This window comes from Rhinatrema bivittatum, chromosome 2, assembly GCF_901001135.1.
Source record: "Rhinatrema bivittatum chromosome 2, aRhiBiv1.1, whole genome shotgun sequence".
Lineage (NCBI taxonomy): Eukaryota > Metazoa > Chordata > Amphibia > Gymnophiona > Rhinatrematidae > Rhinatrema > Rhinatrema bivittatum.
This window is the reverse complement of record NC_042616.1, coordinates 273,453,808-273,480,390: the sequence shown is the minus strand read 5'-3', so window position 1 is coordinate 273,480,390 and position 26,583 is coordinate 273,453,808. Positions and strand designations below refer to the sequence as shown.

The following is a 26,583-nucleotide window of genomic DNA, read 5'->3' as shown; positions in this document are numbered from 1 at the left end:
GTGGATCTGATGGACGCATTTGAAGTGGCTCCATACCACCTCTCTCCTTCTTACCAGGAATGCCACATTCAGTGAGGAAGTGTCTCACCAAGGAGCGTGATTTGACAGTCTTCCTGTTCACCGCAAGTATTTGGTCCAATGGATGCTCATTTGCTCCAGGAAGAAGTTCGCAGTGGGGTGGTTGAGAGGAAGCAGAACTCTCCGCCCTGCAGGAACTACAAACATCTTTGTCCCCAGCAGATCGTAGGGCCCTGAAGAATCCGGCTGAGGCACTACATGCGGAACAACTTGGCAGAATGGATCAGGGCAGCATGCTGGAAAATGCTGCCTTGAGCTTGGAAGCCGCAAGCATTGCTGGAGCTGCATTGGAGCTCCCTGGGACTTCAGTCTGATCCAGGGAGGCTGCAGGCTACGTGGAGACTCGACAGTTGGAGAGTGGAATATTTCCAATTTCTATTCAGAAGCTTCATTTGGAAAGACCGGACTGTATTACATTAGAATCTATTTGGGAAGATTCAGTCTTTAAACAAGAATTCATTGCTCCAAATTAACCCTTTAGTCACCTTCCTTCATAAAATGGAACAGTGTCTGGAACTAGATGAAAAGACAGTAGATGAGAATAGAGCTTCTTATTCTTTGAAGGAAGTTGATATTCTGATGAAGCCCAGAAAAACTATTAAAGAAAACCAACTGTTATCCTATAAAATGGAACAATTAGAGAACCAAATATGGGTAATTGCCAGATTCTTGTGGCCTGGTTTGGCCCCTGTTGGAAACAGGGTGCTGGGCTTGATGAACCCTTAGTCTGAACCAGCATGGCAATTTATGTTATGTGGGAGAAATCTTCACATGAAATTTTTCTAAAGATCCATTGGCTCTCCCTAAAGACATGTGGAAGAAATATGGGTGATTTACTGTTTTATGTAAACCGGAGTGATTTGTATGTCATACAGGAACCTCGGTATATAAAAAATTAAAAAAATATTCATATTTTAAAAATTCCTGAGCAAGCCCTACCTATTATTTTTAGGGCCTATTATATTCCATTGTTTAAGAAAGAATCTCAGACTCAACAAGGTTTGCAAGTTCTTACTCCTGCTTTTCCAGTCTTGGACATAATTAATGTCTTGGAAACAATTCAGAAAGATCTTGTGATACCTTCCACATTAATCATTTCATTTCTGTTGAAGTCAGACAAGGAATGGATTCTGAAGTTATTTTTTCATCACTGGTTAGAGACATTTTTGGGTCTTAAGATTAGTATCTACCATGATTTGTCTAGACCCACAGCTAAAGAAAAGACAGTTCCTATTATTAAGGCCTAAGGTCCTTGATATAGGAGCTTTCTTTATATTAAAAATTTCCATGTAAACGTGTAATTAAACTTCAGACCACCACCTATGTTTTCTTTTCACCTTTACAACTTTCTAATTTCTTACAAGATAAGACACCCTCTGCATCTACTCCTATTTCTGTAACTGACTAGTAAACGTTTTAGGCCTGCAGTTTTCTATGATAGGTTAGTATAGCCTCCTGTAAAGTCAGACCTCATTTCCTGATAGTTTAATGGAATATTCCTGGGGTTTTGTTTGGATCTCCCCCCTCTTGTGGACTTGATAGTGCAGAGAAGTTTATTACATTGGATTTCTTTTTCTTTTCTTCTTTGTATTTGCAAATTCAAGTGTATTTTCTTGAATGTATAATTAGAAAATTCATAAATTAAAAATTAAAAACAAATTTGAGATAACATTACACCACCATCCTATTAAGAGGATGTGTCAATATCTACCAATTAGAACAATGTTGGCGTAGACAGAGGTGGTATCAGCTGAGGATCTTTGAGGGAAGTGAACCTGTATGGTGACCTGTTTTCTCCAGAAGTTTTCTTATATTTGTTTGTTTTAATAAAAAGGATTGTACACCTTAAGCTAGTGGCTCTAAGCATTTATTCAGTCTGCAAAATAGATCCAGAACATCTCAAAATCAATGAAGTATTTACAGAAAATAAAAATGAAGATTTTTGAATGGCCTTTACAATCCTAACTTGATTATTGAAAATCTATGGGGAGATCTCAAACATGCATTGCATGCAAGTAGACCTATGAATATTTCTGAGCTAGAAGAGTTCTGCAAGTAAGTGTGGGAAAAAATTCCAAAAGCAAGAACAGAAAGACTCATAGCTGGCTACAAACTACGCTTGGAAACTTATTTCTACCGAAGGTGTTAAAAGTAGCAGCTGAAAAGTTGCACAAACCTTTTACCATGCCATATTCATTATTTTTAATCTGTTAAAAAAAACAAACTGCAAAAGTAGTAAAAATTTGTAGAAAGATGTTTTACTTTGTATCACAGAGACTGTCAGCTTCAGTTCACTTAGAGATTTACTGAAATTTGACCAAGATGCCTAAAATTGCTCATACTTTTATCTTGAGCACTCAGGATATTGCTGATGTTTTAATGGGATGCAAGATCAATGGGCATCAATGGTGCGACACTTTGGTTTGAAATTATCTGATGGCTTATAAACAAACCTAATGGAAAAAGTGGGCTAACTACTAAATCATACAACTTACCAGCATATACATTCACACTGAAAAATTTAGAATGGCATCTGACAGACAGCTAGGGTACACAATGTTTCAAACCCAGCTATATGCCTCAGTATTCAACATTCAGAAAAATTCAAACATTTCAAAGTTTTTTTTGTTTTAAGATTTTTCTATGCAAATAAAATGAAACTTGATCTTCACTTTGGTCAGTCTGAAGTATGCTCAGATAGATGACGTAGGTAAGTATTAGAGATGTGAATCGGAACCAGAATCTGTTCGGATTTCAGTTCCGATTCACATCTCTAGTAAGTATGACGACAGAGAAGATCAAAATTCAACACAGATACAAGCCCTGCAGACATCTCAAATGAATGTAAACTGGAGAAGTTTGCAAGATTAATTTCTGGCCGCAGCAGTAGTGATCATATCACAACAGTCCTGTTTGACCTCCACTGGCTTCCAAACCAGTGGAGGATCAAATATAAGGTTGCAATGCTTGTTCATAAGCTGCTTTCTCTTGACTCCCTTCTGTGGATCAATTCTATGCTTAGAATATACAACCCCACAAGATTATTGTGATCTGCAAAGAGAGGGCCTCTAGACGTTACAACTATATGACAGGCCTTGCTAATTGACACAAGCAAGCGGGCATTCTCAGTAGCTGCTCCAATTATTTGGAGTGTCCTAGTAAACCATTTTAGGGTCTGTTAAAACCTTTTTCCTTTAAACAGGCTTTTATGTGAAGTTGCATTTAGTTATGAGAGACATATGGACTATATTTGGGAATTTTGTTTTATTTTTTGCTTCTGTTTCTCTATTTTTGCTTTTATGATGTTTTTATCTGATTATGGCTCCTTTTTTTATGTCTCCTGGGGCCTTGGTATAGACTGGTTATAAATAATGCAAATAAAGTGTTTCCAAACAGTACTTGGACACACTAAAACTTAAAAATATGAAAGTATTTGCAACACCATAATCTTCTACAAATCCTAGTTAATATGTCATCACAAATACATTTATACTTATAAAACAAACAAGATGCTATACTGCATGTGCAGAAGGAAAGTATCATTCTCGCAGACAGCCCTATACAGGAATTACTGTGTTCTGCAGGCATACCTTTGTCCTTCTTAAAATCCACTGCATCTTCCTTATCAGTCACTATTTCCTTCATGTTGATGATACTTTGGTGGTTTAGCTGCCGAAGGATCTTGATTTCCCGAATAGCTGTAATCGGAAAGCCTTCTTTCTCATTATCTAACCGAACTTTCTTTAGTGCCACCATTTCTCCTACAAAAATTGTACAACTGCATTTCAGTTACATTACGACAATACAGAAAATTATCTAATCATGACACTGCATGAGAAGAATATCGAATTTATGATTGTGCCACTGTACTATGTTTTTTACATGATCTAACACTCATTAAGGGCTTCTTATATATTAAAAGCATTCGGTCGTGTGAATGTTAAAGTTCTACTTTGAATGATGCATGTCTAATAACTATCTGAAGTTGAAGGAAATGGTTTCTGGATGCCTTAGCATGCAAGAGATGCAATACCAAGTAATGCATAACCATGTCCTAAACAATTAACATTCAAAAGTTGTATTTGAACCTTAAGAGTTCTGATTAAACTACTGCAGATACCAAATACGCCAAGCAATTTCCAGTACAATTTGTTTGTTTTTTTAAATTTACCATAAACGGGGTTCTCCATAGACAGGAGGATGAACTAGCCATGACACAAGTGATGTCACCCAATGGAGTCAAACAGACCCCTCTCTGAGTTCAGTAAAGCTTTTTCTCCACTGAGCATGTGTGGAAGTTCCCACACAACTGCTGCTTCATGAGCCCTTTGGTCAACTATAGAACTTAGCTTTATCTAGGTAATTGACTTCTCAGAAAAGCAAGGGGGGATTAAGCAGGACTAAGTCATCCTATTTATAGAAAATACCATTTACAGTAAGTAAACTTGCTTTCTCTGTCAACAATCTGGGCTGAATTAGCTATGATACGGTGAAATTACTTTACATAATTTCCTTTCCTTGAAGTAGGGCAAGCCAGCCCACCTTAGTGGGCTATGCACCCCAAACAGCAGATTGAGACAGAACAATAATTTGCTGATGTCCCTCTCATATAGTTCAGCACAGACAGCCAGTATATTCTTCAAAAATCAACTGTGAATACTAAATCACCTAAACATTACTGCATCCTCCCAATAATCACTATTTGAAAAATAAAGTGCTTCTATTTAATTGAGAAATTACTACTTACCTGATAATTTCCTTTTCTTTAAGACAGTTAATTGAATCCAGAACAAGTGGGCTATGCACCTCTACTAGCAGATGGAGACAGAGCAAACAGAATATACACCACTGCAGTGACATCAGCCTGCCAGTATTCTCTTCAAATGCAACTGTGGACAGACTAGCCAAAAAACTGATTAAAAACAGATAACCATTTCAATATTTGGCCAATAGGCAATACTGAGCTCAGACAACAATGTAACAATATTAGTCTAGGGACTGGACTAACACTTACCAGTAATCCCTGCATACACAGTCACACAGGAGGACCATAATATGAACATTCAGCAGCCAAGAGAGGGAAGCTGAAGTCATCTGACTGTCCTAAAGAAAAGAAAAATTATCAGGTAAGTAGCAATTTCTCATTTCTAAGAGCCCAGTCAGATGAATCCAGAACAAGTGTACCCAAGCTACTTCTGAATAGGGCGGAAGGCTGTCTGCAGTCCAGTCAAAACCGCATGTACAAAGGCTGCGTCCTCCCAGGCTTGGACATCCAGACAATAATACCTGGAAAAAGTGTGTAAGGAGGACCATGTCTCAACTCAGCAAATGTTGACAGGAGTCAATTTCACCTCTGCCCATGACACTGGCTGAGCCCTAACCTGACTAGGTAACTGCTTCCCAGCATCCACGTATGCAGTGGGGACTACCTCTTCATCTGGGCCAGTGGAATGTACCAAAGTTACTCCCCAGAAGGGTGGGAGGCTGCCTGAGGCCCAAGCAGCACTGACCTAGCAAAGTATGAATCCTCCCACACTGCCAAACCTAACACAGTATCTGGAAAATGTATGCAAGGATCTCCGCCGGAGAAAGCAAACGCAATTCTGCCCAGGAAACTGCCTGCGCCCGGGTCAAATATGGGCTTACCTTCGGAATAGGTTTCCTGCCATCCACACAGGTCGCTGTCACCACTTTCTGAATCCACCGAGCCACTATGGCACGAGAGGCCACCTCCCCCTTCTTCACACCTCAGTGAAGGAAAAAAAAGCTGATCTGTTTTATGAAAGACATTGGTAACCTCCAGGTAACGCAATAAATGCTGCCACACATCCAACAGCCGCAATTTCCTGAATTCCTGTCTATTCAAATCCCTATTTAAAGATGGTAAAAAAAAAAGAAAATAAATAAATAAATAAAAATAATAATGTAGACATTCAAATGGAAATCTGAAACCGCTTTCGGAAGAAAAGGCAAGTACTGTCCCTTAACTCGTCCCTATCCGGTGTAATAACCAACAAGGGTTCTCTATACGACAAGACCTGCAATTCCAAAATCAGACTTGCCGAACAAATAGCAACCAGAAACACCGTCTTCAGGGTCAACAGCCACAAAAATACTCCAGAGGATAAAAGGTCAGACCCACCAAAAAGGAGAGAACCAGATTCAAATCCCACAAAGGCATTGGGAAACACAACGGGTGTCTAAGTTCCTTCACACCCCTTAGGAGTCTAAACATGCCTGGATGTGAAGAGAGGGGCCTCCCATGTATGTGTCCCTGATAACACACTATGACAGCCACCTGAACCTTGAAACACTGTCAGTCCTTCCTGTAAAAACTCCAAGACCAAAGGAATAGATGCTGAGTCAGGAAGGCTAGAGTGACCCTGACACCAATGTTCAAGGACTCAACCAGACCCAGATATAGGCTAAGAAGGTAGATCATTTTCACCGCCGCAAAAGTATTTTCCTCACCACTGCACCTGAATATCCCCGGTTCAACAGGCCCTCTCAAGGGCCAAACCGTACAAATAAAAGAATCCGGATTGTCATAAAATAACAGATCTTGCAGCAGAAACACCCCCCACCCCCTCCGAGCAGAGGGAGCTGTCAAGGATCCTCCGCCCTTAGACAATGGAGATCCGCGTGCCACGGCCTGTGCGCCCAATTCAGGGCCACCAGGAGCACCAAGCCTGGATGCCGCACTCTCTTCTGTACTAATGACCAATCATGAGCCACGGCAAAACACGCATAGAGCAGTTTTCCCGGGGGTCAAAACCGAATCAACATCCATTCTGAGCGCTAGAACATCCTGGGTCAGACTAAAAAAGTGATCCACTTTCGCGTTCTTGTGGCTCGCCATAAGATCCAGAAAGGGACAACCCCATCACTCCACAATGAGTCAAAACACTTTAGGCACCAATTCCCATTCTCCTGGACCCAACTTGTGATGACTGAGATAATCCGCCCACATATTGACCCGATATACGAGAAGCCAACAACGCTAGCAAATTCTGTTCCACCCATGGAAGAGAGATATCCATTTCCTGAGAGACTTGCTGATTTGAGTCCCCTTTGATTTATGTAGGCCACCGCTGTCACGTTGTCTGACATTACTTTCACAGTTTTACCTTCCAACCAGGCCTCGAAGTGCAGAAAGGCTAGCCAAATTGCTTGGTCTCCCAGCCGGCTGATGGACCAAGATGCCTCTTCAGGAGCCTATAGCCCCTGGCTCCACTAGTTCCCGACAGCAAGTTCCCCAACCCTGCAGACTCGCATCTGTAGTGACCAATCAGTCGGGAGTCTCCAATTCCATTTCTTTCTCCAGATGCTCCCTGCATAACCACCACAGTAACTGTCGCCTCACCTCCTGCAGCAAGGTCAACAGCATATTGTATTCCTGAGATTGTTGACTCCAGCGGGCCAGAAGGGACCTCTCTGCAGAGGACACATGCGTGCATACCCAAGGAACTACTTCTATCGCCGTGGCCTCTGATTTCAGTATCTGTGGATATGACCATACCGTATAGACCAATCTCAGGGCTCGGACCTGCCCTGAGATTGGTGAATGTGAGACTCTAGAAGAAACACCTTGCCCTGAGCTATATCGAATCGGGCATCCAGATACTCCAGGACCTGAGAAGACTGCAGGCTGCTCTTGGCCAAATTCACTACCCATCCCAGGTGCTGCAGCAACTGAACCACCCTACTAGACACCACCCAGCTCTCCGCATCAGACTTGGCTCGCATTAGCCAGTCCAAATATGGATGAACTAGAATTCCCTCCTTGCGAAGAGCCATGGCCACCACCTTGGAAAAAGTCCTGGGCACCATGGCCAAGCCAAATGGCAGTGCCTGAAACTGATAATGGCAGTCTAAAACCTCAAAGCACAAACACTGATGCTGTTTCCGAATTGGAATGTGTAGGTAAGCCTCCAAGAGGACTAGAGAAGTAAGGAACTCTCCCCCTGAGTACTGCCATGTCTGACCTCAAGGTTTCCATTCAGGAATGAGTAACCCGAAGGGCTTCATTGACCCCCTTTACATCTAGAATAGGTCAAAAGGAGCCCTACTTCTTGAGAACCACGAAGTAAATGAAATAAAGGCCTGTACCTTCCTGATCCCTTGGAACTGGATCGGCCTACAGAGCGAGCAGCCTCTGCAACGTGGCCTGAAGCTCTGCCCGCTTTTCTGCAGAATGGCAAGGGGAAACCACAAAAGCATCAGAGAGGACAGATAAGCTCCAAGGCGCACCGGTCGCAAACCACCTCCAAGACTCAATGGTCTGAAGTGATGTGGGCCTACTTCTGATAAAATTGAGACAGAACCAGAGTATGGGCCCCCTAAAACTTCATTGTGAAAATCGAGGAGTTCCAGAGCCAAAGGCACCATCTTTGCCTAGCTTCTTTGCTCAAAAGGACAGACTTCCCAAACAAGTGGGATTTCTGATTACTCAAACTCCTGGAAGAGCAAAAGTGCTGAGTACTCTGAAATTGCTCTTTCGCCGACGAAAACAGAGGAGTAGTTTTCCTGTCCTCAGGTAACCAAAGAAATTTAGACTCTTCCCACTGATCCACCTTCTCCAATACCTCCCCAAACCATAAGCGTCCCTTAAAGGGCAACTTGGTAAGACTGGACTTTGAAAAATAGTATCAGCGGACCAGTTCCACAGCCAAAGTAGTCTTCAGGCCACAAGCACCGAAGCCACTCTCGAGCAGTCTTTCGTGCTAAATTATAACCTGCATCTGCCAAGAACGTGGCACCTGGCTCCAGGTATGGGCCATTCTCACCCAAAGCTTTCTGAGCCTCCTGAGCTAATTACAATCTGGCCCTGGCCACCATACAACAGCAGAAATTTGGAGATTCGTGGCCACTGCCTCAAAGGCCTGTTTCAAAATCGCCTCAATCTTCCGATCCTGGGCATCTTTTTAAGCTGCACCTCCTTCCACTAGAATAGCAGTATGTTTCATCACTTGCAGACTAGGGCATCCACCTTGGGAAACCAGAGTTGCTCCCTAGCTTTAGGATCCCGAGGGTACAAACCCACCAATGAGCTACCTCCTTTAAAATTAGCCTCAGGAGGAGAACTCTATTCCAAAATCAATTCATTCTCGAACAGCCTTATGCAGAGGAAAAAGCAGGACACCTTTCACAAACTAACCATCACAGGATTCTTCTTCAGATCCTAAGCTGCTGCAGGCAAGGCCTCCTGACAACCAAGGGCCTTCAGGGTTTGTAACACCAAACCCATCTAGGCCCTGTGAAAGAGTTGAAGCATTGTTCTACGCGGCTCTGTCTCTGGAGGAATCTCCCCCCTCTTCCAAACACACCTCATCAGGAGCCCTCATTAGGGATCCTGACTCTTCCTAGGAGTCTCCTGAACGATCAGCGGCCTCACCTTCTCCCCCCACGCAGTCCCCTTCACTGCTTCACCTGTCTTTGGGGGTGTGGGAGGGTACAAAGACTCTTTGACCGCTTCATTAACCTGAGGAGGAAGACAGCTGATGCGGGTGATCAGGATTCCGCCCAGGACCCTTCCTGCCTTTTACAAAAGGCCTGCAGGCCCTTGAAAAATTCTACCCCAGAAATAGTGAAAAGAAAGTCCCTTCCAAGCCCCCCCCCCCATGTTGAACTGGCAGGAGAGGCAGTGAGGAAGACTTCTCACACCACCCCCCAAAGAAGCTGCTACCACACTTCCCTTCTGTGAACTGGGCGCTCCTGAAGTCCGTGCAGGTACAAATTCCCCTGCAGACACATCTCCTTGAGGATTCAACACATTTCTGGCAAATGCTGAGCGATCTCCTAGGGCTAGTTAATCACATTTGACCAGCAGAGCAGACACGCAACTTTTTCCCGTGCTGCTCTCCCAACGCTATCTCTTCCCTTTGCGTGGCTTCAGTACCAGTACTACATGCAACAAAATGGCGCCTGCCGACCAGCTCCAAAAAAATATCACTCCTGGCCCTGCTTGCAACTTGGCCCAATGTGGCCTCTCATTCCTGCCCCTCCTCGATTTGCAATCAATCAATCAATGTTGCTGCCTCTGCCCACGTGGGTCTTTTTAAAAAATATTTTATTCGCCATGCTGAAAAGAAAAATGACCCGCAGCAGTCACCAAAGAAACCAGGGAAGGGAGCAGGCAGAGGAATAGCAGACATGTCAGAGAGGAGAGGAATACAGATAATTTAATAGCCCGAGCCCAAGGCTCCCTTACCTTACAGGCACTCTGTCAGGAGAACTAGGGCATCAGCCTTCACCTCACTCCTGTCCTATACTGTCAGACACTCACCGCAGGAGGTCAGAAGAGCCTTTTCAATCCTGGCAGGCTCAAGTCCACAAGCAAGGATGCATGTCCACCACCTACTGAAGACTGGGAAACATTGGCTGGCTGTCTGTGGTGAATATATGAGGGACATCAGTGAATAGTTGTTCTCCGTCTCCATCTGCTGGTTGGAGTGCACAACCCACTGGTGAGGACTGGCTTTCCCGGATCAAGAGGAAATGGGGAGTACCAAACTGAGGGTTGCACTGGAGCACATATTTAAAAAGTTATTATCTGCAATTTCCATATTGTTCCGTGAGGAATACACATTCAGCATAATAAACACTGTACATAGATAAAACCAAAGTAAAAAAACAACAAATTAAACATTTATACATAATTCCTGAATAATAGATAGGTATAGTTTAATAAGACAAAACCAACATGGATTTAGCCAAGGGAAGTCTTGCCTCACCAATTTGCTACATTTTTCTGAGGGCATAAAAAAACATGTGGATAAAGGTGAGCCAGTTGATGTAGTGTATTTAGATTTCCAGAAAGCATTTGACAAAGTCCCTCATGAAAGACTTCTTAGGAAATTAAAATATCATGGTATTTGGGGTAGTGTCCTATCATGGACTGCCAATTGATTAAAAGATAGAAATCAAAGTGTTCCAATTCCTCTTTATGTGAGGGTCCACATTTGGGGGGGAGGGGGGTGGTGTTGGTCCATGTAAAAGACAAATAAGGATGTTTGTTCCTGCAGTCAGTAGTTCATCGGTAGCATGTATTACTATACTGCCTCATATAATTAGTCATTCTGCATGAGATAGTTCTACGCGTTGACAATGTATTGTTAATGTGGTTATATATTAATAAAAAAGTATCCATTATAAAAAAAGAAAGAAATCAGAAAACAGGGCTAAATAGTAAATTTTCCCAATGGAGAAAGATAAACAGTGGAGTGCTCCAGGGATCTGGTCTGGGACCAATGCTTTTTAATATATTTATAAACTACCTGGAAATAGGAACGAGTGAGGTGATTAAATCTGATGACAAAATTATTCAAAGTTTGAATATCTCACAATCCTCCTGTGATTTTTACAAAATGACCTTGCAAAACTGGGAGACTGAGCATGCAAATCGAAAATGAAATTTAATGTGGACAAGTGCAAAATGATGCATTTAGGGAAGAATAACCCAAATTATAGCTACTCAATGAAAGGATCCACATTAGGAGTCACCATTCAGGAAAAGGATCTAGGTGTCATCATTGATAATACATTGAAATATTCTGCACTCTGTGCAGCAGAAGCCAAGAAAGCAAATAGAATGCTAGGAATTATTAGGAAAGAAATGAATAAAACAGAATATCATAATGCTTCTGTATTGCTCCATGGTGCAACCTCATCTTGAGTAGTGTGCGCAATTCTGGTCACATCTCAAAAAAGAACGCAGAATTAGAAAAAGTAGAGAGAAGGGCAACCAAAATGATAAAGGGGATGGAATGATTCCCCAATGAGGAAAGGCTACAGAGGTTAGGACTCTTCGGCTTGGAGAAGAGATGCTGAGAGGAGATATGATAGAAGTTTATAAAATGAGCGGAATGGAACTAGTAAATATCAAAGACTAGAGAACACACAATGAAGTTACTAGGTAATACATTTAAAACTAATAAGAAATTTTTTTACTCAACGCACAATTAAGCTCTGGAATTTGTTACCAGAAGATGTGGTAAAAGCTATTAGTGTAGCTGCATTTAAAATCTGTTTGGAGAAGTTCCTGAAGAAAAGTCCATAAACCATTCTTAAGGTGGAGTTGCAGTTATCCACTGCTTATTCTTGGGATAAGCTGATTAGAATCTATCTACCCCTTGAGATTCAGCAAAATTGCTTACCTTGTAATAGGTGTTATCCCAAGACAGCAAGATGTAGTCCTCACATATGGGTGACATCATTGATGGAGCCCTATTGCGGAAACCTGTCAAAGTTTCTAGAAACTTTTGACTGGCACTCTGAGCCCACTGAGCATGCCATGATATTCTCTGCCACAAGGGTCTCCCTTCAGTCTCGTATGTAGCAATAAGCTTTAGCAAAAATAAAATGTATCAGACCCAACTCCTCGGGGTGGCGGGTGGGTTTCGTGAGGTCTACATCCTGCTGTCCTGGGATAACACCTATTACAAAGTAAGCAATTTTGCTTTAATCCAGGACAAGCAGGATGCTAATCCTCACATATGGGTGATTAGCAAGCTAGAGGCCAAGTCATTTTGTAGTGAAGCAACCCTGAAGTATTGTTGGTGAAAATGAGGCAGCCGAAGATCACAGCAGGTTTGATGTAGAAGGAGTTGGTATTAAACTGGAAACAAGTTCTTTAAGACAGATTGTCCGTAGGCTGAATCTTGTCCTTCTTTGTCCAAACAGTAATGAGCTGCAAAGGTGTGAAGAGAACTCCATGTTGCTGCTTTCCATATGTCAAGAACTGGCACTGAACGATAGTGTGCTACTGAGGTTGACATTGCTCTTACTGAATGCGCCTTTACTCGCCCTTGGAGAGGAAGGTCTGCTTTTTCATAGCAAAATTGTATGTAATCTGCTAGCCAGTTGGAGAGAGTATGTTTACCCACTGTTTTACCCGGTTTGTTTGGATCAAAAGAAACAAAAAAAGAGTTGAGTGGATTTCCTGTGGACTGCAGTGCGGTCTAAGTAATAAGCTAGCGCACGCTTACAGTCCAAGGTATGTAAGGCCCGTTCTCCGGTGAGAATGAGGCCTTGGAAAAAATGTGGATAAAACTATGGATAGGTTCAAGTGGAATTCCGTAACTATCTTGGGGAGGAATTTTGAATGTGTACGGAAAATCACTCTCATGTAGGAATTTTGTATAGGGTGAGTACATGACAAGAGCTTGTAACTCACTAACCCTTCTAGCTGATGTAATGGCTATAAGGAAGTTAGTCTTCCATGTGAGAAATTTTGGATCACAGGAAGTCATGGGTTCAAAAGGAGAACGCATGAGTATTGTTAAGACCAGATTCAGGTCCCATTCTGTGACTGGTGGCCGAATTGGTGGTTTAAGGTGAGTTAAACCTCTCATAAACCTACTAACAAGAGGTTGTATGGATATTGGTGCATCTCCCATCTTGTTATGGTAAGCTGAGATTGCACTTAAATGTACCCTTACAGATGAAGTCTGGAGACCAGAGTCTGAAAGATGGTATAAGTATTCTAGTAGAGAAGTTGTGGGGCAGGAGAAAGGGTCAATACTCTTTTGCGTGCACCACAAAGTAAACCTTTTCCATTTCGAAGAATAATTCTTTCGTGTTGAAGGTTTACGTGAAGCTATAAGCACTTGAGAGACATTGGTTGAAAGATTGAATGGTTGTAAAATCAAGCTTTCAACATCCATGCTGTCAGGGATAGGGATTGAAGGTTGGGATGGCGCAACAGACCCTGATCTTGAGTTAGGAGAGTGGGAGCTACACCCAGGCGAATGGTTTCTCTGATCGAGAGGTCTAGCAGTGTGGGAAACCATACTTGTCGAGGCCAATATGGGGCTATGAGTATCAAGGACCCCTTGTCCTGTTGTAGCTTCACTAGAGTTTTGGTTATGAGCAGTATCGGAGGATATGCGTATAGAAGGCCTGAGTTCAAAGGGCGAGCAAAGGCGTCCTTGGCTGGCTGGTGTTTCTGTCTGTGCAGAGCGCAGAACTTGTCCACTTTGTAATTCAGGTGTGATGCAAAGAGGTCTATTGTTGGATGCCCCCAACGTTGAAATATCCTGATCGCTACTAAGGGATCCAGGGACCACTCGTGTGGTTGGAACTGACGACAGTCGATCTGCCACTACATTGTGAATGCCTGCCAGATAAGTGGCCCGGAGAAACATTGAGTGTGCTAGGGCCCAGCCCCAAATCTGTGCGGCTTCTTGACAAAGGAGATATGAGCCCGTACCTCCCTGTTTGTTGATGTACCACAAGGCTACTGTGTTGTCTGTTTGGATCATAACAGTTTTGTGTGAAAGGCTGTCCTTGAACGCATGCAGCGCATAAAGTATAGCTTGAAGCTCCAGGAAGTTGATTTGAAATGTTGCTTCAAGTCTCGTCCAAGTACCTTGGGTCTGGAGATTGTCTATGTGAGCTCCCCAGCCCAAGGTGGACGCATCTGTAGTTAAAGTTATTTGTGGGACTGGTTGTTGGAAGGGCAGGCCCTTGCGCAAGTTGTCCTTGTTCGTCAATAAAAGTAGAGATGAACGCAGCTGGTGGGTTATTTGGAGAGGCCAGTGGTTGAATGGCTTGGATCCATGGTGATTGTAAAGTCAATTGGGTTATTCTCATGGCTAGTCTTGCCATAGGAGTGACATGAACTGTTGAGGCCATGTGGCCTAGTAAAGTTAGAAACTGATGAGCTGTTGCTTGTTTCTTTGAGTGTAGCGAGTTTGCCAATAGGGAAAGTGTAGCTGCCCGATCCTCGGTTAGAAAGGCTTTTGAAAGTATGGTGTTCAATTCTGCTCCTATGAATTGAAGCAGGAGAGACGGAATGAGATGGGATTTTTGATAATTGATTAGAAAGCCCATAGAGTGAAGTAGAGTAATTGTTCGGTTGAGAGAAGTTATAGCTCCTTGTTGAGATTGACTTCTGATGAGCCAGTCGTCTAGATACACAAGGAAAGTGTCTACATTTTCCCCTAAGTGTGCTGCTATTACTGCCAGACATTTTGTGAATACTCTGGGAGCTGAGGCAAGTCCGAATGGTAGTACTCTGTATTGGAAATGCTGATGACCCATCAGGAAGCGCAGATGCTTGCAATGAGGAGGGAAGATTGGAATGTGAGCGTAAGCGTCTTGTAGGTCCAGAGAACAAAGCCAATCTCCTGTTTGAAGAAGTGGAAGCATGGTGCCTAGAGAAACCATCCTGAACTTTTCTTTCTTCAGAAATTTGTTGAGATTTCTGAGGTCTAGGATGGGACGTAGGCCTCCGGTTTTCTCTGGAATGAGGAAATAACTGGAATAGAATCCTCTGCCCTGCTGAGTCCGGGGCACTGGTTCTACAGCTCTGGCTCTCAGAAGGGTGGATAATTCTGCTTGTAGATGAATTATGTGATTTTCGTTTAGTGAAAGAGGTTTGGGAGGAGAATCTCTTGGAATTGAGACAAAATTGAGTTGGTAACCTCGAGATATTATTGAGAGCACCCATTGGTCTGTTATTTGTACCCAATAGATGTAAAAGGAGGAAACTCTGCCTCCTACTGGTAGATCCGGTTGTGGACATGGCTTTGGTCTCTGGTGATGGCCTCAAAAGCCTGCAGCTGGTCCCCGTCTGCGGTGGAGGTTGAGGCCTAGCAACTCTAAGTTGTCTGGGCCGAGATCTTTGCTGCGGACGAGAAGATCTGCCTCTTGATGCTGGAGGATAACAACATTTCTGTCTGTAGAAAGGTCTTCGAGATTCCTTCCTAGGAGGGCAGTGGGATGATGATGCAGCAGAATGTTGCAGAACTAACGACAGTTGACGCAAGGTTTCTGTATGTTCTTTCACAACTGGGCCACAGCATCCTGCACCTTTGAGCCAAAGAGGTTGTCCCCCTACGCATGGCAAATCAACCAGTTTTTCCTGGACCTCAGGCCTGAGGTCAGAGGCCTTCAACCATGCCCAGCAACGTGCACTTATTCCTGAGGCCGCTACTCTGGAAGCAGTTTCAAAATTGTCGTAAGCGGCTCGGATTTTGTGCTTACCAGCTTCAAGCCATTTGTGTATTATGGCTTCAGCTGCTTCTTGGTACTGCTGTGGTAAAGAATTTGAGAGATCTTGCATCTGTTTCCACAGATTTTTCTGGTACTGCGTCATATATAGCCAATATGACACAATCCTTGAATTGAGCATGGCTCCCTGATGGACTTTCCTGCCCAAGGAGTCCAGGAATCTGTGATCCTTTCCAGGAGGAGTGGAGGAATGAGGTCTTATTCTTTTAGACTTCTTTTGTGCAGACTCCACAACAACTGATTGATGTGGCAGTTATGATTTTTGGTATCCGGGAACATTTTGACCCAAATAATTGGTGTCCGCTCTCTTGTTTATGGATGGTACTGAGCATGGATGCTCCCAGAGTCTGTGCTGTAATTGTAGCAGAACTTCGTGGACAGGAATGGCCAAGACTTCTTTTGGAGGGTCCACGAACTGTAGGACTTCCAATGTTTGTTGTCTTGTGTCCTCTTCTGATACCAAAGTAAATGGTAAGTGTCTGCGATATCCTTAACAAAATTTGTGAAGGATAAATCTTCCGGTGGGGATTTCTTCCTTCCTTGAGGAGAAGGATCAGACATAAAACCCTCAGAAGTATCCATATGTCTGTTCTCCCAGGAATCGTAAGGGTCTTCTCTACATGGAGAAGGGGGAGAAGACCTTGGTGGTCTAAAAAGCCCTGAAGGACCTGGCTGTGGATCATCCAGCGGTATCCGTCCAGGGGCGTCTTCCTGTGGAATCTGTTTCGATGGTAGAGCACCGACGATTGCGTCGAATCTGTTCATCAGAAGCTGAAACAACGCTAATTCTGGCTGTCCTGGGGTCCCAGGTACTGGCGTCGGCACCGACGGAACTGGTTCCGGTATAGGGCCGGGCATCGACGCAGGCACCAATGGTCGCTGGTCCTTCAATGCTTGGAACACCACTTGACGGATAATCTGTCATTCCTCCATGATAGCTGGTGCAGGCAGAGCAGCTACACGTGGTGGCGGTGGAGGTGTTGTTGGTCCTTCCACAGGGCCCTGTGGAGGTTCGATGGTCGGTGCATCGAGAGGAGGTGAAGGCCTCGGCGAAGGCCTTTGTGTTTCTTGAAGTCAAGGCCGTTTTGCGGTCGATTTCTCTGGAGAGAGAAGCGCTCCAGGATCAATGGGTGACAATGTCGATGGCGATGCTTTGGTTGATGTTCTGCCGCAGACCTCTTCGATGCTACGGATGGGGGTCGGCGATGAACCATCCCCTGAGCCTTTCGGAAGATGTTTTTTGAGGATTAAATGTTTCGAAACTCCGGCCGGAGATGACTGAGTAGACGTCGACAGTGAAGGCAAAAGTTGTAGATGGAACAAATGTTCCATCTTTTCTTGGCGGGTCTTTCGACCCTTCGCAGTCATCTCAGCGCACTTTGGACAAGCTGTAACATTGTGTGTTTGGCCTAAACAAGACACTCGAGGCGTGGTTCTGTAATGGACATAGTCCGATTACAGTTAGAACATTTTTTAAATCCCCTGGCCATATTTTCGACAGCCGTCGATGGAAATGAGGAAAAAATAGTTTTACTCAAAAAAGTAAAATGAGAAAAAATTACTCACCAGCGAGTGGTAACACACGGGAGACCCTGATATGGGAGAGAGAATTGTTTTTTAATCTGATTTTTAGTCAGTTTGTGAGAAAACTCACACAGGCTCCTGCTCCGCGATGCCAACAGCAGCACGGAAAAACAAAGACTGAAGGGAGACCCCTGTGGCAGAGAATATCATGGCATGCTGGGCATGCTCAGTGGGCTCAGAGTGCCAGGCAAAAGTTTCTAGAAACTTTGACAGAAAGTTTTCCGCAATAGGGCTCCATCAATGTCATCACCCATTAATGGAGCCCATACCATGGAGTGGAGTAGCAGCCTAGTGGTTAGAGCAGTGAGCTTTCACCCTGCCAGCCAGCTGGAGGCCTGCCTGCTCGTAGCAGAAGGCAATCCAATCCGCTAGCCAGTTGGACAAGGTTTGCTTTCCCATTGCTGCTCCCAGTCTATGGGGGGGTGGGGTCAAAGGACACAAAGAGCTGGGTGGACTACCTATGGGTCGCTGTACGATCCAAGTAGAAAGCGAACACCTGCTTGCAGTCCAGGGTGTGGAGAGCACGTTGCCCCTGGTGGGAATGAGGCCGTGGGAAGAACATGGGAAGGATGATTGGTTGATGTGGAAAGCAGTCACCACCTTAGGCAGAAATTTTCGGTGTGTACGCAGCACCTCACGATCATGGAAGAATTTTGTGTAGTGAGCCGACCGGGGATTGATTGCCAGGGGAATCTGCGTTTCCTTGTGCCCCCTCGCCGCCAGTCAAAATCCAGTGGATGGGGCCTGCTGAGGGGCTAATTGGGTCTTTGGAACCCGCTGTCAGCCACGACCTCTGGGACTGGACAGAGGAGGGCGGGCATGGAAGGCTGGATTTTGTATTTCCTCGGCCAGTAAAAGGGATTACAAGAGCTAGGCCTGGAGGACTTCCTAGCGGAGGAAGGGCCTTCAGAGCAGGTGGTGGAGAGTTGCAGAAGAGGACCATGCTGATTTTTCAGCTGTGCCATGAACTCTTTCACCTTATCCCCAAACAGGTTTTCACCTGTACAGGAGAGATCCGCAAGCCTGTCCTGAACCCCTGGTCGGAGACCTGAGGCCTGGAGCCAAGCCAGTCGTGTCTACCCACCTCCAGGCCCAGCGTAGCAATGGTTGCGAGAGACTCCTGCTGTTGCTGGGAGGGGCCCTTCGCAAGGTTTTGGACCTGTTTCCACAAATTGCGATTGTATTAGGACATGTATAGCTGGTAGGCACGTTGCGGACCACCAGCATAGCCCCCTGGAACATTTTTCTTCCTATGCCATCGAGCTCCCTGTGTTCGCGCCCTGGAGGGGCAAAAGTATGTGTCCGGGAGCTTCTGGCCTTTTTAAGGGCGGACTCCCACCGACTGGTGGGGGAGGTGCCACCGTTCAAAGCCCACAGCCTAGTGCACCAGATAAGTTGCATAAACTTTCCTGTTAACCAGGGACACAGACTCTGGCTGTTCCCACATATGTAGGAGGAGATCCTTAAAGATGTCATGGACCGGCACTGCCACAATCTCCTTGGGAGCATCGATGAACTGGAGGACCTTTAGCAACTTGCGATGGGTATCCTCCTCCGGAGTTGGAAGGGGATGGCCTCTGCTGTAGCCCTTATGAAGCTGGCAAATGACAGGTTTTTGGGTGGAGATAAACACCGCTCCTCCAGAGGGGAAGGCTCCGAGAGAGGGTCGTCTGAGACTGAGTACAAGTCCGAGAAGTCATCGCCACACGGGTTGTAAGGACCCTCCCTCCACGCTGGGGCCTGGTGGCATAGATGGAACCCCCGGCATCGAGAGGGGCATTGGCCGGGAACTGGCAGCGGCCCAGGGAACCACAGGCAATGGAGCCCGGTCCCAGAGGCCTTATCCTTCTCGAAAGACCTGGGAATCGGGATCGCTCTAGTGGAGGGCACCAGTATGGCACCGGTTGCACTCTTAGGGCGCCAAGAAGGACGTCCAGACACTCCAGCATTGATGCAAGCATCGATGGTGGAGGCTCGAGCACCAGTACGGGGGCTGGTGGCGCCGGCAGCTCGATGCTCTGTAGCGCTTTGAGTACTGCCAATTGCACCCTGTGGTCCAGCTCCTCCTGAAAGTCCTGGGTGGTTAGGACTGATTGAGGGGGGGATGAGGAGTCGCCAGCCCATCCTTGGAGAGATCATGAGGAGGCATGGTGCCCTTGGGCTACTGGGGGCATGAAGAACGGGGCCTCTTATGGCAGCTTGGCAGCTGCTGATGCCACTCCAGAACCGGCACCATGGCGAGACGGTGACCGTGTTGATGCTTTCTAGATTTCAGACACTCAGCGCAGTCTTTCTCCGGCACCAAGGATGAAGACCACCCCGAGGTTAGTGGGAGGGGAGAGACCACCAAGGATAGACCCCCTTCTCCCCAATCCTTAGGGGTACTGGATAGTGGGACTGCCAGGGGAAGAGAAGGGGATGGTTCCCCGTGGTCCTTGGGCATCAAGGATTCCGAAGCAGACGTCGAGGGTTTAGGAGATCTGAAGAGCTTCTCCATTTTGTCTATGTGCACCCGACGCCCTTAGGGAGTCATTTGGTCGCACAAATGACATCCCCAGACGTCATGCAAGGCCCCCAGGCAGAGGATACACAGCTCATGCGGATCCGTGATGGACATGGTCCGCGGGCACTGTCGAAAACCAGACACCATTAAAAAAAAAAAAAAAAAGGCTGGTGCGTGGTTGATGACAGATGGGCACAAGGGTGCAGAAGTCAGGAGTCGCCCGCGAAGAACAAAGGCAAGACCAAGGGTACCTACCGAATGGAGGAACCAAACACGAAGGGAGACCAGATGCAGAAAAACCCTGAAAAACAATTTCAAGGAGTTGGAGCACCACCACCGCGAGGCTACTGCGCCGCGGAAAAGAAGAGACTGAAGGGGGAACTCGCATGGACACCCGAATAGCAGCAGGCTGAGCATGCTAAGTCTGCCAGTCAAAGTTTCTACAAATGTTGACAAAAGTTTTCCGTGCCGGACTTCAATTACAAATTGTATGCGGACGATATACAATTTTCTTTTCCTATTCAGGATTCCATTGAGGTTGCAATCTTTAGAGTGAGTTAAGAAGAGTAATTCAAGAAATTATGAAGTGGATGAAAGCCAACAAAAGTCTTGCTATTAAAACAAAATCCTAGAAAGGATGTACCTGAAATTGAGATTGCAAGTCAATCATTCCCAATTGCAACTCAAGTTAGAAATCTAGGAGTCAATAAGGAGAATTACCCCGGTTAACAATAAAGAGATACTTCACAGAAGTGCTTGAGATTCCTAGTAAAAAAAACTACATACCTGGACAAAGTGTATTTCCTCCCTCTACATAAGACTCAGCAAAAACAGATAACTCCAAATGTTCTAGAAAACCTGACGGAGTTTTTGGAATAGTCAGCCTATGAAGTTGTGGAGAGAACAATGCTCCTAACATCCTTTTTCAATGAAAAAGATCTTGGAGACACTATGCGGGCCTATTTTTAAAAGCCCAATCGAAGTTTTATGGGAGCAATAGTGAGAATTTACCCTGACGTAACCAAGTCTACACAGCAGAGAAGAAGGGCTTTTCTTGAATTAAAATCAGAGGTGCTAGCTGTGGGAGCATCGTTTTACTTACGCTTCCCGAGTAAATGCATTGTAAAGTACAAAGATGATATACATATATTCTATCAACCAGAACACTTGAAAGGTTTTGCAGAAGGGAAGAAAGCTCTTTCACAACTGATCCTAAATGTATCTGATCCATAAGTGAAGATAAATGGTTATCCGAAGTCTTATTCTTTAAAAATGTGTTTAAATTCTCCTAAATATGCAGTTACCCCCCCCCCCCTTTTTAGAAATGTAGGAGTCATGATTGCTGCATATCACTAGAGTAGTTCAAAATACATTCTATAGACTTTGCATAATGCATCAACTAAGGATATTCTTGATCTTAACAGTCTTTTTGTACCATGACATAATCAACAGTATTTGGTGTATTAGATTACTGCAACTCAGCATTTCTACGCCTTCCTGCTTCTACTTTCCGAGCATTGCAGATAGCCCAAAACGAGGCAGCATGGATTGTAGTTTGAGCACCTAGTGTCAACACGCCACCAATTTTACAGTCTCCACACTGGCTGCCTGTGTTGTGGCTCATTAAGTTTAAGATATTGTTCTTGGTCTTCAAGGTGCTGCATTGTGTAGTCCCGTTTTGTATCAACTCCACTTTGAAGGTATCCATGTGTTTGTTGAGATTGCAGAGAAGAAATTTGCTGGAGGTGCCATCACCAAAACAGTCGCATCTTTGTGAGACAAGGGGACAAATGTTTGTAGTTGCAAGGCCAGCACTCTGGAATTCATTTCCTGATGACAGAGCAGAGAGTTGCATAAAAATGCTCAGAATACTAGTGAATTTGTTTTTGTTTAAGCAGGCATTCTACGAGTAAGCCAGCACAGCCTCCCTCAGGCTCCCTCCTTCTCTCGTGCGGACACCCCCACCCCCCGCACACAGGCTCCCCTCTTTCTCTCACGTGCACCCCCACCCCCCGCATACAGGATCCCTCTCACACACACACCCCTTCACAGAGGCTCTGTCTCACACAAACACCCTTACTTCACATACACACAATCCCTTTTAAACATACACACACCCCAATTCCCAATCTCTGACAAATACACACTCTTTTACAATCTTCCTCTCTGGCACACACACCCTTACACATTTTCTCTCTCAGATACACACATGAACACACCCGTACACACAGCCATGCAGTCTCACACACCCCTCTACACACAAACTCACTTTCACCAGGCCCTGCTCCATCTCCACCACGAGCAGGATGAGCTCTGCTTGTGGCCGCCAGAACCAGCACCAGTTTCTGTGAGCAGGATGGGCTCCTCTCGCAGCCACCAGGGTCTGCTCCATCTTTGCCACGAGTTGAATAAGCTCCACTCGGCCTGCTCCATCTCCACAAGTGGGTGTGCTCTGCTCATGGCCGCCAGGACCTGCACCATCTTCTCTGTGAGAGTGGGATGATCTCCACTCGCCACCATCAGGGCCTGCACCATCTTCGCCGCAAACGGAATAGGCTCCCCTCGTGGCTGCCAGGACCTGCTCCAAAAAGTGAAAATTCTACACAGGAGGGGAATTCTGCACAACTTCTGTGCTCCACAGCAGCGCAGAATTCCCCCAGGAGCACCATCAGATGACATCACTCATGTGTCATGGCCAATTCAGCCCTGCTTGTCAGAGAAGTAAGCTCCCTCAAGTGCTACTTATGGCATACTACTGGTAATTTAATAATTTTAAACCTAGCTGCAATGTTACACATTGCTGTCTGTACACTTCCTAAAAACAGAGGCATGATTGCAGCTTGAGCTACAAGATTTTCCCAGCTTGGGCTTATGAGAACCTTCTTCCTATGGGTAACAGTCTCCTTTCCACAGTGTTCAGGAGCAGTAGGCAAAGCATAAGTGACTTACAGGCCGATACAGGAGCGCACTGTTAGCCGGCATTTGGACGCGCTAGCTTTACCCCTTATTCAGTAAGGGGTAATAGTGCATCCAAAACGCGCGTCCAACCCCTCCGAACCTAATAGTGCCCGCAACATGCAAATGCATGTTGATGGGCCTATTAGTAAAAACTGCTTTTCTGTGCACCCTCCGACTTAATATCATGGCGATATTAAGTCGGAGGCCCCAAAAGTTAAAAAAAGTAGTAAAAAATAAAAAAAAATTTAAAATGGGCCCGCGGCTTGAAAACCGGACGATCAATTTTGCCGGCGTCTAGTTTCCGAACCCCTGGCTGTCAGCGGGCTCGAAAACCGACACCGGCAAAATTGAGCGTCTGCTGTCAAACCCACTGACAGCCGCCGCTCCTGTCAAAAAAGAGACACTAGGGACACGCTAGTGTCCCTAGCGTCTCTTTACCGCCGGCCCTAATTAAAATAGATTTAAATACTGAATCGCGCGCACAGGAGAGTGGGTGTTCGCCCGCTCTCCCACGTTTTTATTGTATCGGCCCGTTAGATGGGCCTGGAATTCTTCAGTTTTCCAAAGATCCTGGATTTCCTAAAGACAATTTTACTACTGTTTAAAGAACCAGTGATATTAGCATATTAGAAGGTCTACATCCAATACTAAGTTAACAAAAAATATAGAATTTATTCCTTAATACACTTATAGCAAAAAGCTTTACCTGTGTCTTTATCCTTGGCTTTGTAGACTTGCCCATATGTGCCTTCTCCAATAATGCCAATGATATCGAATTTATCCACACAGCGTTTTCCCCAGGCAATTTCATTTTCCTTTATTTCACCAAAACGGGGCCTACATATTCTATTAGATAACAGAAGTAATAAACTTTAAAGACATTTGTTAAAAAAAAAAAAAAAAATTTACATTTTTTATATTCTACCTATACCAGACCAGCCGTGCTAGGCGGATTACAATAAGACCCAGACATGTTAAAAAATGAACAAATTACACACAGCAAAACAGCTTAGCCTTTAACAACCATACATACACCTCATAATCCATAGAAAATCAATAGAGGTAACGGACTGCTACACTGGCACTTTACCATTGCAGCTATATGATACAAAACAAAACTGTTTGCCTATAATGAGTGTTCTGATAACTGCACAGCAACAAGCCATAGAGGGTCACATATCAGGACTCATGTTGACAGAATATGATTCCATAGTTTTAGGAAAGCTTGGCAGGCATGCATGATAGTTTCTCCCCATTTTCTGCTGGACCAGCAGCCCCATCAATTAATAGGTTAGCCATGCTTTTCAACAAAAAAAAAAAAAAAAAGAGGAAGAGGGGTTGTGTAGCTCATTGATCTGCTGTCATCAGAATATACTCATTACTGGTAAGCAACTTTGTTTCCCACAAGCAGCTACAATGTACCGTGTGTGTATCTGTGTGTGTGTTCCAGAATACGTTATACATATATATCTACCCCTTAGGGCAGGGGTCAGGAACCTATGGCTCGGGAGCCAGATATGGCTCTTTTGATGGCTGCATCTGGCTCACAGACAAACCTTTAATAAAAAAGTAAAAATCTAACAAAATCCCCCACCCTCCTGACGCCCCCCCAAGACCTCCAAAATTAATTTACTACAACCCCCACCCTCCTGACCCCCCCAAGACCTGCCAAAAGTCCCTGGTGGTCCAGGAGCGATCTCCTGGACTTGGGCTGTCGGCTGCCAGTAGTCAAAATGGCGCCGACGGCCCTTTGCCCTCACTGTGTCACTGGGGTCGACCAATGGCGGCGGTAGCCCCTGTGACATAGTAAGGGCAAAGGGCCGTCTACGCCATTTTGATTACTGGCAGCTGACGGCGGTAGCCCCTGTGACATAGTAAGGGCAAAGGGCCGTCTACGCCATTTTGATCACTGGCAGCTGACGGCCCTTTGCCCTTACTATGTCACAGGGGCTACCGCCGCCATTGGTCGACCCCAGTGACACAGTGAGGGCAAAGGGCCGTCGGCGCCATTTTGACTACTGGCAGCAGACAGCCCAAGTCCAGGAGATCACTCCCGGAACCCTGCTGGACCACCAGGGACTTTTGGCAGGTCTTTGGGGGGGGGGGCAGGAGGGGGGGGGTTGTAGTAAATTAATTTGGTAGGTCTTGGGGGAGTCAGGAGAGTAGGGGGTTGTAGTTAGTATGGCTCTCACAGAATTACATTTTAAAATATGTGGCGTTCATGGCTCTCAGCCAAAAAGGTTCCCGACCCCTGCCTTAGGGAATAGCCACTGCTATTAATTGCATCAGTAGCATGGGATCTTCTTAGTGTTTGGGTAATTGCCAGGTACTTGTAGCCTGGTTTGGCCTCTGTTGGAAACAGGATGCTGGGCTTGATGGACCCTTGGTCTGACCTAGCATGGCAATTTCTTATGTTCTTAACTAATTAACGGGGTGGCCACAGACTATGATGACCCCTTCTGTGGTATGTTTGTATGTCTCAGCATTTGAGACAAAACATGCATATGGTTCCCTGTTTTGGCCTTTTATTAAATTTTAGGTGCAATTTAAAGACATCTTCTTGATATGGACGAATTCGGACAACATAGTCCAGGAATTCATTAGTTGGTTGAATTGCCAAATGCAAATTTACAATTCTCTTTTCTAAGTAATCCAAAACATTTTTAGATGTAGTGGTGTACAATAATGGCCAATTATGTACTACAATTTTTCAGAAATCAACATATAGGAACACACATTTACACTATACAAGCCATCATCCTCAACTTCAATGTGAATAAGCCCCATAGGCCAGTTCTTTGTTATGTTGCTTGTACCAAGATTTTAAATGCCAAGCCATACAGATTAAGTGACCAATTTTGACAGAGAGGGTAAAGTAAAGTTATTAGACAGGCATATAAATCAGCTATATTTGCCAATAGAAATCTTCTTTTAAAATCTAATTTAAAAGAACTTTTAACTAGATTGGTATGTATATTACCATACATTAATCTGTCTCAAGAAGTGCCAAACATTTTAAGATCCGCTTGTAACCATCTCTGCAACTGGACACACCTCCAATGGCAAGTGAAGTCTCACATGTACTCCTATGACTGTGGATTCTACCAGGAGAGCAACATGCAATGAAGGGGCCACATGTGCACCCTTGCCCAGGGTACAACGTCCAATGTTGCTGCTGTCGATCCCAGGCCATGCAGATAAGTCCACGGTCTGGCGAATTGTCCTTCTCAGGGCCTGAACCTGGGAACTTATCTTCTGAATGCAACCCTCTGGCAGAAGCACTCTGCCCTGCTCCATATCGAATTGCACAATGAGATACTTTAGTGTTTGAGCTGGCTGTAAACTGCTCTTGGCCAAGTTCACCACCCAGCCTAGGCCCTGAAGCAAGGAGATCACCTTGCAAGAAGTCATGCAGCTTTCTTCTGCAATTTTGGCCCAAATTAACC

The 26,583-nt window shown here is 45.0% G+C and overlaps 1 protein-coding gene across 1 annotated transcript in view; it reads right to left on the bottom strand.

Annotated features, from left to right (window-relative positions):
• CDK13 (cyclin dependent kinase 13) overlaps positions 1-26,583 on the bottom strand; it is a 284,521-nt gene that overhangs the window by 165,041 nt on the left and 92,897 nt on the right. Inside the window, 2 exon segments of the mRNA XM_029589531.1 lie at positions 3,669-3,839; positions 23,844-23,983. Of these exon segments, the coding sequence (XP_029445391.1) occupies positions 3,669-3,839; positions 23,844-23,983 (311 nt within the window).